We start from the raw sequence: 15,558 nt of genomic DNA, 5'->3' as shown, positions 1-15,558 counted from the left end.
TCTACGCTGATCCCGGCGCACACTGTGACGTCAGTGTGCAGCCGGGATCCTCCTTCCCCATCCCCCGACTGTTACCATGCAGGGCGGCACGGGGTCCCGCGGTCGGCGCGCGTCGCTACGGCGGCCTGGAGCTCTGTGTCGGGGTTCTCCCAGCGGCTTGGGGTGGCCGGTGGGCGGCGACGTAAGCCTGTCTGCCCATAGGGTGCCGCCCACACTCCTCCGCTCTTCTTATACAGCAGTGGGTGGAGTTGCCTCCCCCCACTCTCCGCCCCTGGGCGGAGCCTTGTGGTTAAGAGACTGGCAGTGAATTGAGCTCACTGCCAGTTATTGGTTCTGCATGCACCTAGCCAGTCTGTCTGCAGTTACCCTCAGCCAGTCCCTAGTTGCCGGTCAACTCCTTCTAATTATCTATTGCCCAGTCTTTGTCTTGTTGGTTCTGTTAGCCTCTAGTCTGTCTCAGTCAGCACTAGTTGCTATCCAGTTTCCTTCCAGTTTGCCTGTGAGCTCCATCTCCAGCCTTCCTCTGCTTTGTAGTTCTGTTGGTCTGTTCCACCTGCCTCTTCTGTCGGCACTCTGTCCCCCTTTAGGTAAGTTCCATCTAGGTAGTCGCCAGGTCCCTAGCCAGAGCAGGGACTGCCGCCCAGTTGTCCGCCTGGGGTTAGCCAGGCCGAGGCAAGTAGGCAGGGACAGTGGGGTGCGGGAAGTTCAGGGCACCCCACCTGGCGCTCGGGGGGCAGAGTGCCGTAACACCGACGTCTTCTACTTTGTTCCGCAAGAGCAGGTGGAGGAGGCATTCAACAGCACACTGCGATCAGTGTGCACCTGGGATCAGGCAGAAGAGGAACGGCGCTCCCACGAGGAGGAGGGGTAAGTATGTGGGGCTAGGGGCGGGCATTATGACTGCTGGGAGAATCGCTGGGGGGGGGGAGGGGAGGCATTATGACTGCCAGGAGATCCGCTGGGGAAGGGGGGGGGGGACATTATAACTGCTGGGGGAACCGTTGTGGGGGGGAAGGCATTATGACTGCTGGGGGACCGCTGGGGGGGGCATTAAGACTGCTGGAGGAACCACTGGGGGGCATTATTACTACTGGGTGAACCGCTTGGGAGGAGGGGGGCATTATTATTGCTGAGGGACCGCTGGGAGTGGCATTGTGACTGCTGGGGGGGGGGGTATTATGACTGCTGGGGGAACCGCTGGGGGGGGAGGGGGCATTATTATTGCTGGGGGACTGCTGGGGGGGGGGCATTATTACTGTTGGGGGACTGCTGGGGGACGGCATTATTACTGCTGGGGGTCCGCTGGGGTATGTCACTCTTATTACTGCTGGGGGGCCGCTGTGTGATGTCACTATTATACTGGGGGCCGCTGTGGGATGTAACTATTATTGCTGGGGGGGGGGGGGTCGGTCACTATTATCGCTGGGGGGGGGATCACTATTACCACTGGGGTATGTTTACATGTGGTGGAAATGGGCAGGGCTGTTTCAAAATAGACAGCGTGCAGATTTTAACTGCTTTTTGGATGCGGAAAAGCTGCAGAATTTTCCGCTGAGGACATTCTGCAGGATTTCTACATCCAAAAAGCAGTCACAATCTGCACGCTGTCTGTTTTGAAGCGGCCAGATCCTTTTTAGAATGACGGGGGTAAAATCATGTCATGATAAGCCCCGCCCCCTGATGTGCTGGCACTTTGTGATAAATAAGTGCGTTTTGGGTTGCAGTTTGGGCACTCTGTCTCTAAAAGGTTCACCATCACTGCCACAGGGGCTCCTACTAACTGTAAATAAAATAGATTATCAAACAAAATAATTATGCTTGAGAAGAAATTCAGTACAAATCAAAAACAATTCCCTTAAATCATTACTATAATCACTATATTCCCTCAAATGAAAATTCAAAGCTTGTAAGGCAGTGTGGTGTGGCATGCAAGTACACAGGATAACCGTTCAGTAATGAATGGCCACTATGTTAACTGAATGGAGAGGGGTGGGGGTGGGGGGGCGAGAACTGAAATCTGCTCCTGCCGCCCTGTTGTGAGCCAGCGATACAAGCTAGTATGTGCAGGGACGAGTGTCAGGCATCGTTTGCTTGACATTCGTCCCTTCTAAATGAGGCTTAACTTTCTATCATGGCACAACACCTTTAAGGCTGCCTGTCCACGGGCGTTGCGATATCTCACGGCGGATCTCTGCCGCTGGAGCCGCCGCCGGGGAACAGGATCCGGCAGACAGATCTCCGCCGTGAGCCTGTCTGACAGATAGGCTCACCGTGGAGAATCGCGGCAATTCCCAGCAAGCTGCGATCTGCCGGCCGCGGGCGGAGAATCGCTGTGATTCTCCGCTCGTGGACAGGGGGGCTGCGTTTTCCATAGCAACACTATGGCAAGCGTTCACTGCGTTCCCCGCGGCCGGATTATCATCACGGGGAACGCAGTGAAATTTTGCCTGTGGACAGAGGCCCTAAAGCTCAGTTTTGAAGCTACATAGATTATGTTTTACTTTTGCAATCATTTTACAACTTCAGTGTATGTAAACTGGACAATGGAGCAACTCTGCAAAGAAGTCTTACCATTATGTACAGTTCTTTGCAAAAGTGTGAAAAAAATGCTGCCGAGTAAAGGCCCATTTAGACAACGATTATTGCTCAAAAGCCGTCTTTTGAGTGATAATCGTTGTGTCTAACTGCACTGACATTGTGCAGTTTTCATTATCCTGTCACTCGTCGTTCAGCGTGCTGAAAGAAAACAAGAGTCTTATCAGGGATTCACAGCGGGATACAGCTGATACTATTGTTTCAGCTGTATCCCGCTCCATGATAACAGGTTGAGTATGAAGAACAGAGCGGCCCAGCCCTGTTTGCCATACCTGGCACGGAGTGCTTGGCTGTATAACAGCCGGGCGCTCCGTGCAGAAAACAGCTGTATGCAGAAGACAAGCGGGGACACCATGCTTGTCTTCAGCATCCTCTGCTCCAAACGCTCGGCTGTTTAACAGCCGGGCGCTCGGAGCGGAGAACAGCTGTATGCAGAAGACAAGAGGGGACACCCCACTGGTCTTCTGCATCCTCCACTCCGAGCTGTATAACAGCTGGGCGCTCAGAGCGAGGGAACAGGTATATGCAGACGACGAGCAGGGACACCCCGCTTGTCTTCCGCATCCTCTGCGCCGAGCGCCAGGCTGTATAACAGCTGGGCGCTCGGAGTGGGGGGACAGCTGGATGCAGAAGACAAGCGGGGACACCCTACTTGTTTTCTGCATCCTCCGCTGGCAGTGCTAGGTGATCGTTCATCTTGTGCTGTAAATGACACAACGATGATCGCTCAAAAGTCGCTTGAGCGATATCTTTTGAGCGATTATCGTTGCATCTAAACCAGCCATAAGAATGCTTTCAAAAATAGAAGCGTTCATAGATTATTTTTGTCAACTAACAAAATGCAAAGTGACTGAACAAAAGAGAAATGTAGATCACATCAATATTTGGTGTGACCAACTTTGGTCTTCAAAACAGCATCAGTTCTTCTAGGTACACTTCATACAGTTTTTGAAGGAGCTCAGCAGGGAGGTTGTTCCAAACATTTTGGAGAAGCTGCAGATCTTCTGTGGATGTCGGCTTGCTCAAATCCTTCTGTCTCTTCATGTAATCCCAGAAAAACTGGATGATGATGAGATCAGGGCTCTGTGGGGCCATATCATCACTTCCAGGACTCTTTGTTCTTCGTTACTGAAGATAATTCTTAATGACATTGGTTGTATGTTTGGGGTTGTTTTAGCCAAATCAGACGCCTCCCTCATGATATTACACTATGGATAAGTATTTACCTGTACTTCTCAGCATTGAGGACACCATTAATCCTGACTAAATTCCCAACTCCATTTGCTAAAATGCAGCCTCAAACTTGCAAGGAACCTCCAACATGCTTCACTGCTGCCTGCAGACGCTCATTATTGTACCGCTCTCCATCATGCTTCACTGCGGCCTGCAGGCACTCATTATTGTACCACTCGCCACCCAGCTTCACTGCTGCCTGCAGACGCTCATTATTGTACCACTCTCCACCATGCTTCACCGCTGCTTGCAGGCACTCATTGTACCGCTCTCCACCATGCTTCACCACTGCTTGCAGGCACTCATTATTGTACCGCTCTCCACCATGCTTCACTGCTGCCTGCAGACACTCATTATTGTACCGCTCTCCATCATGCTACAGTGCTGCCTAAAGATACTCATTATTGTACTGCTCTCCACCATGCTTCACTGCTGCCTGCAGACACTCATTGCAACACACAATCTTGCACGATTTTCTCTGCAGTGTTAAAACAGCCTTAACCCTTTGCAATCCAATTTTGGATTCAGGGTTTCCTAGGGGTTTTCTCTTTCTGCCATTATACAATGGCGCCATCTGCTGGCTAAAGCCTGTACTGCGGTATGGGACATGCTGCAGAGGCCTTTGACAACAGAGCGGCCAGTAATATACAGTAAAAATATCCTGACGGACGTCTTCCAACATCGCAGCTGTACAGCCTTCAATCAGAATGTCTGAAGACGTCAGACATTGGATTGGAAAGGATTAAGGCTTCTTTTTTTAAAAGCATTCCTTGCAGCATTTGTTCTATACTTGCCCAAAACGTTTGCACAGTGCTGTAGATTTATGTGTCTCCATGGTTACAGACTACAACTAAATCCTATGTGCCATCAGATACTGCAGTCATGACATTTTCCGTAGCTCTGTAGCGAAGATAGTGATAGCATTAACATTATATTACCTCAAATGTATTCACTCCCTCCTTACACTGCTGTATTTGTGAGGCACAAAGAAGAATTACAGTTCAACCATATTAATATTTTGAGATAACCAAGTTTTTTCTTGTATCCGTCCTGATTGGTACTTTTCATCATCTATTAAAACATGTGTTCTCCTTTAAGGTATACGGTCCAGGGGATTATGCCAGTATACTCGTACATGACTAGTAACACATTATATGATATATACTTTGTCATTGCAGTTTGTTCTAGCTATGGGAAACTATCTGAACGATGGACAACCCAAAACTAACAGGACAACTGGATTCAAGATTAACTTTCTAACAGAGGTACTGCATGTCTTATGTGCTCAGCAAATATAACTTTCGGGATATTTCTTCATTCCCTTTTTCAGATCATTTACACTCTGTACAGCTTAAAAGAAAAATGTGTGCCTACATGGAAACTGTCAACAAGCAGCCAGGCTACTGACAGATTCCTTTCAGCTTTATTCCAAATAGTCTGATTTACATGCAAAGATGTAGGGGATAACAAGCTGATCAGAGGCACAGGCCATTTACTGCACTCCCAGTATAATGTATAATGTGATCCCTGAATCAGAGGCGGATTATAATTAGTGCTGCCAGGCCCTTGCCTTCCTTATACCCAGGATCCCCCACAGAGAGGTTGTTAAACAGCACTTCCCACTATACATTTTAATATTTTGTCTATGTCCAGCTGCCACAAGGGGGAGCACTTTGCATACAGATTTATACACTATGGACACCCTAAGTCTGCCTACAACAGCAGCTTGTTGATGGTTTCTATGTAACAAAGTTCAAACAAGCTGAAAAATAAAACTTATCACTATAACTAGAAATTATAAGAGTTGCCAGAGTTTAGTGCCAAACTGGTGTTCCACTGTGATGTCATTTGTCAAACTTTTCCTATGTGTTTGACTCATTTAACCTATTTTCACAGCTCAACACCACAAAGACAGTAGATGGGAAGTTCACCTTTTTGCACATACTCGCCAAATCCCTCAGCCAGCATTTTCCTGAGCTGCTAAGCTTTGCCAAGGATCTTCCCACTGTGCCTCTTGCTGCCAAAGGTAATCTGTCCTAACGGTTTTCCTGCAGCCACCACTAGGGGGAGCTCAAGAAATTAGGGGTTGTTTTAATTCTCAGTGTTACATAATAAAAGGACTCATTACTACAAATAGCAACAATTAGTGATGGGGTTACTATGTAACTAACTACTCTGTTGGCTGTATGACAATAATCTGTATGATGTATCATCTGTTTCTTCTCCAGTAAACCAGAGGTCACTCACTGCTGACCTGAGTGACCTACACCTGACTATCCAGGAGATTAAAAATGCCTGCAGCCGGATGACCAGCTCCCCTGAGGACAAGTTCCCACTCACTATGAGTGTATCCACCCCATGTATTAGCACTAAGTGAGGGGCTGTGTTAGGGTCACATAATGGGGAGTACTTGGATGAAGATTGCAACACACTTATAGTGACGTTTCTATAACAGTTCTTTCAAAGTACATTAAAATTGTGAAAACCGTTTTCTCAAATCTTGCTACTAAGCTGAGATAGGATTGTTTGAAGTTTCAGGCCTAAAGCTTGAGGCTGCACTACTGAGAAAGTCTAAAGTAACATACTCTTCCTACTCTCTGTCAGGTGCAGGGTTGTCATAGAGACAACAATGAATCTGAATCAGCAAATGCCCCTGAAAGAAATCAGAAGGGAAGATGTCATCAGAATCTTTGAATCTCTCAGTAGTGCAGCCTCAGGCTCTGGGCCTAAAATTTCAAACAATCATATCTCAGCTTAGAAGCAAGATATTAGAAAACAGTTTTTACATTCTTCATATGCATCAAAGGACCTTCAGTGCTGGTAGAAAATCAATCATACTTAAGCAGTAATACCTTAAGCATCCTTAACCCTGCTCGCTCCTCAGACATTCCTTGAGAACACATTCCCTTGTATGCAGAGTCTGGACACGCTGCAGCATCGGGCCATGGAGGATTTCTTTAAAGTCTGCTCCTACTTCGGGGAGGACCCTAAGGGCTCTACCACTGAGGCTTTCTTTGGGATATTTGCTGATTTTATCAGCAAGTTTGAGGTAAGACAATAATATAGAACAGGTTCACCCATCAGAACGAATTTCCTAACACACATGGAAGCTGGAATCTGGTCAACCTTATTAGCACCTCTGCTTGCTGTCAGTGAGTGGGAAGATTCCTTTTTATGTCCAAAAGATAATACTCAATGTACATTACTTCACAGAGAACACTTCACACCAGGAAGATTCTAGTAAGCATTATGATTTTCAGGGTATGTTCAGATAAACAAGTTATGCAAATTGCTGCAGTTTCGGGGTAATCACGTGATCTGGGAGTGTCGTAAATGGGGGAAAACAATCAGTCAAGCTAACTTAGGAGACGTTGGTATGTTCATGGAAACTGCTTTGTTTCTTGATAAGGATGAAGGCGTAAAGATGCTGTTGAGAGCCATTTCATTAAAGGTGTTTTAATAATCAGCCGGGACCTGCCACTTGGGATCCCCGGTGATCACCTGATCACCTGGCCTGGCTGTCAGTGCAGTGGGCCAGATGTGCATTTTAGGGAACTGGAGAGGAAGTTACTTGGCTGGCTTCACTTCCATTGAGATCAATGGGAGTTGAAGCAACTACTACACTTCTGTGCTCGTTCCCAGAGTTTAAGGCGGAAGTGTAATAACTGTTTCAGCTCCCATTCATTACAATGATCATAAGGCCAGCTAAGCTACTTCTGATCCCATCTCCTATGATGCACTTCTGGTCTGCTGCAACCGGGCTGGGTGATCATGTGATTGCTGGGAATCCCGTGCAGCGGGTCCCCGGTGATTAACTATCCTAACGATAGATAATCAATAGTTCATGACCAGAAAACCCCTTTAAAAGGACGACTTTACTAAAGGTTTCATCCTAGAGCTTCGTACAGCAGGTTGATCTTTGCATGATAATGCAACAAAAACTCGACGGGATGCCACAACTATGCATCAATTTTAGAATAGTGGGACTGTAGCACATTATGCAAGAGTTGCTCCACATCTGGCACCATTCATAGGGGTGTACAGACAGATTTGGATGCCCGAATATCGACGCTGACCGTTCCACAAAGATTGGCTGAGGCAGGTTTGGGGACAAGGCATCCATTGTGAAGATTGCCCCTCACACTGCACCATCGTTGTGGATCCTTGCAGTGGTGCCGCTCCATAATGATCTGGTGTGACAAATGCAAAGCGAGGTCTACAGTGACAAATTAAGATTCTGCCTAAGCAATAATGATCACCAGATGAGGGTCAGAAGGTAACGCAGCAGTCAGGCTGGTCAGTCTGCCATTTTGGAGTGCCACACAGCCTTGGTTGGGGTGCCATCAGCATCAACGGCAGTTCACCACTAGTACGCATCCGGGCACACTTAACAGGACAAAACGAAACCACCGATACCAATTTATTTCAGTGGTTTCGTTTTCACTATCAGCGTTTCAAACTCCATGCCAGGGTACAAGAGTTTGAAAGAAAACGCAGGAAGATAGCGACTGCCCGATTTTTCCTGCATGATGTATTCACTACCTGTGGCGAAGATAGGGCAAGTCCTATGTTTTCTTGCCTGTTCCCTGGCGTAAAGTTTGAAAAGCTGGCGAAGGGGAATCAATGCCCCTCATTCAGACACAACTACGCTCTGTGCCAGCGCTAGTCTGAATCCACCCTCAGGCCGGTCTCACATGGACGGGTCGGATTCTGCATGCGGGAGCCCGCAATGGAATCCGGCCCTGTCCGCCGACCGCGCGTACCTTTGAATATCTGTATCGCAGATGCCTGTGGCAGGCTGCCGTCGTTCATGCGCAGTACAGATTTTTTTTTTTCAAAACTCTGTTTGTCCCGCACCGTCGCTAGGCGCTGATGTGGGTACCCACGACCTGTCTGCAGGTTGGACAGCTTCTATTGACTACAATGGAAGACATCCGTATGGAAGCCGCTCAAAAATAGAACATAGTGCAATTTAATTTCCGTGAGCGGAAATCGCAATCGGACATGCGAATGTTCTATTTTTTTAAATGAATGCAGAATATCGCAGATCGTCCGCATGGGTGATGATCGCGGATTCCGCAATTCAAATCTGGTCGTGGGAGACCAGCCTTAGTTAAACATTTTACTTCACTGATACATTGTAGCAAACAGGAGGTAGATTCGTGCCGCTGATGTTTATCTGTTTATCTCACAGAGGATTGCCTGCAGCAGAAACAATTAAACAAAAGCTTCAGCTGTGAGAAATATAAGATCTGTACGGATTTTTAGCCTCTGGATATAAAAAAAAAAATCAAATGTTTTATGTACTGACAGCAAGCAGAGATGTTGAAATTGGTCAGGAATTCATACACAAAGTATATTAGAAAGTCGCAGAACTTCTAGTAGGAGAAACCTGTTAAGGACCTTTCACTCAGGACAGAATTACGCCACAGGACGCAGCCAAATCTGCAGCTGCGGAATTCCACACCACAATCTAGAGGTCTAGCTGTGGATTTTGGCGGCTTGCGGTGTGCACGGCGGCATAATTCAATCTCATGTGAAAGGTCGCCCATAATCTCTTTACTCTCTCTCATCCAGAAAGCCTTCAGTGACCTCCAGTCAGGTGACACACAATTCCCCGCAGGGACCATGCCCGTCTGGTAAGAATGTGACTATGGCGCCAGGCAAGACGGCGACAATTTCTGCTGTTGGCCCCAGCGGCTCATCTTGGACAACCCGTCTGAATCTTGCTGCGCAGAACAGAAAGCAGAGAAGCGCCAGATGTGAACGGATGCAAAACGCCCATCCTGGTGAAAAGTGCGGTCTGACTTACAGAACCGCGTGCAGCTCTGTACAGAACTGATGCTTACGAGGAACGTAGAGGCTGAAGCCGCTCGCTAGAAGGGAATCGGATGCAATCTACATTATCACCCTGCCCTTTATGTTACCACAGAGCCTCCATTATGGGACTTTAAGGACCGACGTCTGCCTCCTGTCCAATCATTCTTCTTTGTTTACACACATTCAGCACTGCTAGCCCACGAGTTGTAGATCAGCACCCCAAATATAGAGATATATGTTATAAATATATTGTGTAATTTTACACAGGGACTCTTCAATGCTTTCTTGTAAGCTGCAGAATAAAGAGACGCAGATTTATTACATTTCATATCCTGCTTTGTCAGTTCTTAAGAAGACCAAGACACCACCTACAGGCGGTTGTCATGTACTGCAAGGTAAAACTTTAGCATTTTTCACTCTGCAAAGTTAAAGGGAGCGATTCCTGCAATAACATTATATTCTGGAGTGATAACTCTACATACAGCAGCAGTGGGATCTCTCAGTCACGCCATGTGCTGTTGAACCTCAGGGTGCGTTCACAAACACTGCAGAAAAACCCTAACAGTTTACTATCAAAGTGAATGAGATGAAAGCAAATCCCCTTCACATATGGAGGACAAAACTGCTGCAGATTTTCTGCTGTAACTCTAAGCACAAATTCACACGAACACGTTTGCAGCAAATAGAACCTATTGATTTCAATGGGTTAATTCACATGCGCACATTGTGTTCATGTAAAAAATATGTATTATGCTCTTTTTTCCTGCGCATTTCGTCGGAAATTACACAATTCAATGGGAGCACGATTGCGTGTTTTTTTGCACAAATACGCACAAATTGCTCGCACAAAAATATACAGTACAACATGCAGGGGCGAACAGAAAAAAGCAAAGCTCATCGCACAAATGCACTTATTGGCGTATTTTATGCCATTCACACGGGGCGCTGCTGCGCAAATATTAAATAATACACTGAAGCGATGAAAACCAACGATCGCTGTAAAATGTTCAGAATGTCAATTGTTAATTAGGGCAGCTGTCTTCTTTTCCCAGCATTGTATGGCGGGGAATTCCCTCCCCCTCCCTTTTTTTTCGGCTTCCATTGAAGTCTATGGGAGCTTTCAGTGTATCACATTAAAAGATAGGGAAAGACCTATCTTTACACACGACGTATAAAACAGACGACCAAAAATGGTCGCGTATGTGCTGTTTTTCACGGCACAAATGTTTTACGCAGCAAACAATTGATTGCCTGAATGAATCTATTGGAATTCATTGCTTCACATGGTTGCGTTTTATGGGCATTCATTCGCATGAATGAAGATTTGAATCCCAATCTTTACTTGCGTATTTCATGGCATTCACACAGGGCGCTGCGCCATGAATATTAAATTATATGCAGAAGCGAGCAACAATTCAAAGAAAATGCTCGGAATGACTAAGGCCCCATGTCCACGGGCAAATTAGGAATTACAATCCGCAGCGTTTTTCCTGCACGCGGATCCGCTCCGCAGGTAAACTCCATTTAGGTGCGGGTCTCCCGCGGGGACGGCTCCCGCAGGCTTCTATTGAAGCCTATGGAAGCCGTCCGGATCTTCCCTTCTTCGCGGCCGGATCTTCTTTCTTCGGCCTGGTGGATGAGCCAAAGAAAGAAGATCCGGCCGCGATGGAGAGAAGATCCGGCCACGAAGAAAGGAAGATCCGGAGCGTGCGGAGAGGTGCGTAATTCTTATTTTCAGCCCTCATTAGGCCTAAGGATGCTTAAATAGGGCGAGCTGCAGGGGTGTAACTATAGGGTTTGCGGTTGCACCCGGACCCAGGAGCCTTAGGGGGCCCAGTACTATGAATAAAACATTATAGATGGGGGCCCTGTAACAGGTTTTGCATTGGGGCCCTCGAGTTCGAAGTCACACCTTTGGCCAGCTGTCTTCTTTTCCCAGCGTTGTACGCAGGGTAACTAACTCCCCCTCCCTTTTTTCCAGCTTTCATAGAAGTCTTTGGGAGCTTACCACGTATCACGTCTCGAGATGAGGCAATACCCATCTTTGCACACAGCGTTTAAAACAGACAACCATAAATGATCACGTAGATGACATTCTTCCCAGTGCGATTATGTTACGGTCATCTGAATGAACCCATTGGAACCTAATACTTCACATGGTCACGTTTTCTGGGTGTCATCTGAATAAGCCCCAAGGGTGCTGATTGGCAGCATATTTTTTGTGGATTTAAGTGCAGATCTGCAGCACATTTCACCTTTTTAGTTGAGTTCAAATTGTAGGGGTGAAATAAGCAGCAGATTCGCACCCGAATCCATGAGAGATCTGCAGTAAACCAGCGACGTGTGAACGCACTTAAGCGTTGGGACAATCCGTTGGAGCCGAAGGAGATTGTTCAGATTTTACATCATTTGCTTTTTGTCATATTTACTCTTCTTTTCTTGCATCTTTCCCCGCTGGGTCGGCTTGTGATTGCAGAAAGAGATCAGACACAAGACGGCCGCGTTCCGCTCTCACGGGGGTCATTACGGTGTTTGCTTTGGCCGGTGAGAGGCTCTTCAGCACTGGGATGATTCCAGCAGTCTTGTAATTGCTTGGTTCTGGTTATTCATTGCAGCCCGTGTGTACTCTGTATCCGCAACTGCGTGTCAGCGAATGCCACGGTGAGAACTGTGCGCTGACTGCTCTTTACTTTCTTGTGTCTTTTGATTCTGCATTTGGGCCAACTGCAAACTCATTTACATCCCAGCGACTGGCAGAACTGGTGCTGCTGCCTGTCATGTCACCTAAAGACAATTACTCTTCATATAAGGAAACTCTATGTCAAACAATTATTACCAAGTGTCACACACCCAAATGTAAGCTCCAAGTGCGGAATAACTTATCTCTGCAGATCTGCATGTTCATATTATAGACTGCTTTACCTGTCCTAATCACTGAGACCCCAACCGATAGCTTCCAGCTCTAAAAAATTAATGCCCTATCCTCAGGTCACCAATGGTTAATTGGTGGGGGTTGCTTTCAGGGTATATGGAGCAGGAAACAGCTCCGTATATTTGCAGTGGCCTAGCGTGGTATTGCAGGCAGTGTCCTTTTGAATGGGAGCTGTGCCTGTAATAGCACATTGGGCCACTACATAATAGGGCAGATTTACTAATACTGTCTAGTAGTGCAAACGCAGACTAAACCGTCTTAAAGCAACCCTTCAGTTTCAAGACACAATTCTGTTCCTGGACTTGAGTGGGAGGAGGTTTATTATCCGCAGTTATTCTTCTCTGTCATCCCTCCAATACACCAGTTCCCGGTAACATTTTAGGCCACCCAAGATGGCAAACGCAATTCTCAGACTACCTAATCCCCACAGTGCATTGGCAGTGTTGGACTACCAATCTGCTATAGTTGCTTTCTGATTAACTAGAGATGTTCTTGTGATCAGCACTAGCCAATCAGAGAGCAGTGCACAGTTTGCACTGGGTAGCTAGACAATTGCTACAGCCATCTTGAACAGCTGAACATAGTGCCAGGAACCCCAGACAAGAATAAGGGCAGGTAATATACTCCCTCGCTCAGCTTGCAGTATTAAAATAGATTACATTGTTTGCATTCAGCCTAACATACTATGCTACTATAACAAACCCCCCACAAAATATTGCATACCTAAAACAGGAGGACGTACTGAGCCGGTTACAGAGGATTAAAATCGATAAATCACTGGGTCCAGATGGAATACATCCAAGGGTTCTAAGGGAACTAAGTTATGTGATAGCTGGACCACTATTTCTTATATTTATGGACACTATCAAGACCGGGGTTGTATGGATTGGCACATTGCCAACGTGGTTCTAATATACAAAAAGGGGTTCAAAGGAGAGCCTGGTAACTACAGGCCAGTAAGTCTCACTTCAATAACTGGAAAAATATTCAAAGGGTTTCTGAGAGATGCCATCGAAGAATACCTCAAGGAGAACAACGGAATAACTCCTCACCAGCATGGGTTCATGAGGGCTCGATCAAGTCAGAGAAATCTGATCAGCTTCTACGATTAATTAAGTTCTAGGCTGGACCTGGGAGAGTCTATTGATCTCGTATATCTGGACTTCTCTAAAGCATTTGACACCGCGCCACATAGGGTTCAGTATTAGGCCCCATTCTGTTCAATATATTTATTAACGACCTGATAGAGGGGCTGCACAGTAAAATATCAATATTTGCAGATGACACAAAATTATACAATATAATCAATGCAACAGAGAACAATGTGCGGCTACAAACGGACCGAGATAAGCTGGGGACTTGGGTAGAAAAATGGCAAATGAAGTTCAATGTTGATAAATGTAAGGTTATGCACATGAGCAGGAGAAACGGATGTCACCAATATACACTAAATGGGGTACTGCTAGGGAAAAGGGAGATGGAAAAAGACCTGGGGGTACTAGTGGAATGTAGACTAAACTGAAGTAACCAATGCCAGTCAGCTGCTGCAAAAGCTAATAGAGTGTTAGGGTGCATTAACCCTTTCCAATCCACTGTCTGACCTCTAAAGACATTATGATTTAAAGCTGTACAGCTCTGATGTTGGAAGACGTCCGTCGGGCTTCTCTTACTGTATATTGCCAGCCTCTCTGCTGTCAGAGCCAATCCAATGTGTCACTTCATGCAGTACTGGCTTTAGCCAGCATATAGCGCCGTTGTATGACAACAGAAAAAGAGTAAGCCCCCTAGGAAAACCAGAATACAAATTGGATTGGAAAGAGTTAAAAGAGGTATAGGGGCGAGGGACGAGAACATTATTCTTCCACTATATAAGGCTTTAGTCAGGCCCCACATGGAATACTGTGTACAGTTCTGGAGACTGGTGCTCAGGAATGATGGTGCAGCGCTTGAGGGGGTTCAAAGAAGGGCAGCTAAATTAATAAATGAAATGAGAGGACTGGAATACACAGTCAAAATTAGGACTTTTCACCCTGGAAAAAAGGCAACTAAGGAGCGATCAAATAACTACCAGTATGTATAAATACATGAGGGGACAATACAAGGATCTCTCCCATGATCTGTCTATACCCAGGACTGCGACGGTAACAAGGGGGCATCCGCTACGTCTAGAGGAAAGCAGGTTTCATCACCAACATAGAAGGGGGTTCTTTACTGCTCTTCAAGAGCAGTGAGACTGTGGAACTCTGTGCCTGAGGACGTGGTGATTGCAAAATCCACAGAGGAGTTTAAAGCCTCCCTCACACAGGGCGTTTTGTACAGCGTTGAGCGCTGCCTTTTCAGCCCAGCGCTAAACGCTGTACAACACTCCCATTCATTTTAATAACAATATATAAAAAAATAGGATAGCGCTGCCAGAGTGTACTATATGATCATAATCTGATCATTATACAGTATTATGTTACACTCACCCGGTGCCTAGTGAAGATCCTGTTTGATAGGATCCTCACTAACACCCTTTGTCCAGGTCGTCTTATATGTGCCTGTGCCTTTAATCCCCTGGTGTCCTGCTGGGCCAGTCAGCTGGGGAGCCGCGTTCGTCCTCCGTCTCTCAAGTAGAGAGCCGCTCAGAAGAATCAATGTGCAGTATAAAAAACAGGTCCGCGCTCTGGGAATATGGCACTCTAATCAACTTTAATCTCACAACGCGTTTCGTCCCCACAAGGGGACGAAACGCGTTGTGAGGTTAAAGTTGATTAGAGTGCCATATTCCCGGAGCGCGGACCTGTTTTTTATACTGCACATTGATTCATTTTAATGGGGCTGCTCACACAGGGCTGAAAACGCAGCACCTTCCAACGCTGCACTTTGACAGCGATGCATGTTCTATTTTTGGGCGTTTTCAGCCCTGCGTTGCCCATTGAAATGAATGGGCAGCGGTTTCAGCACTTAGTGCCGCGTTTTTGGCAGCGTTAACCGCT

At 46.5% G+C, this 15,558-nt stretch overlaps 1 protein-coding gene across 2 annotated transcripts in view; it reads left to right on the top strand.

Annotated features, from left to right (window-relative positions):
• The window catches only part of GRID2IP (Grid2 interacting protein), a 142,123-nt gene extending 132,173 nt beyond the window's left edge, over positions 1-9,950 (top strand). For both annotated transcript variants that reach the window (XM_066576551.1, XM_066576552.1), the window contains 5 exons: positions 5,007-5,093; positions 5,725-5,854; positions 6,057-6,175; positions 6,713-6,877; positions 9,406-9,950. In XM_066576551.1, coding sequence (XP_066432648.1) covers positions 5,007-5,093; positions 5,725-5,854; positions 6,057-6,175; positions 6,713-6,877; positions 9,406-9,471 — 567 coding nt within the window. In that variant the 3' untranslated portion in view covers positions 9,472-9,950. The remainder of the gene's footprint in view (positions 1-5,006; positions 5,094-5,724; positions 5,855-6,056; positions 6,176-6,712; positions 6,878-9,405) is intronic.
• The last annotated feature ends 5,608 nt before the right edge of the window (positions 9,951-15,558 follow it).

This window comes from Eleutherodactylus coqui, chromosome 8 (genome assembly GCF_035609145.1).
Source record: "Eleutherodactylus coqui strain aEleCoq1 chromosome 8, aEleCoq1.hap1, whole genome shotgun sequence".
NCBI classification, from domain to species: Eukaryota; Metazoa; Chordata; class Amphibia; order Anura; family Eleutherodactylidae; genus Eleutherodactylus; species Eleutherodactylus coqui.
This window is presented reverse-complemented; position numbering and strand designations above follow the sequence as displayed.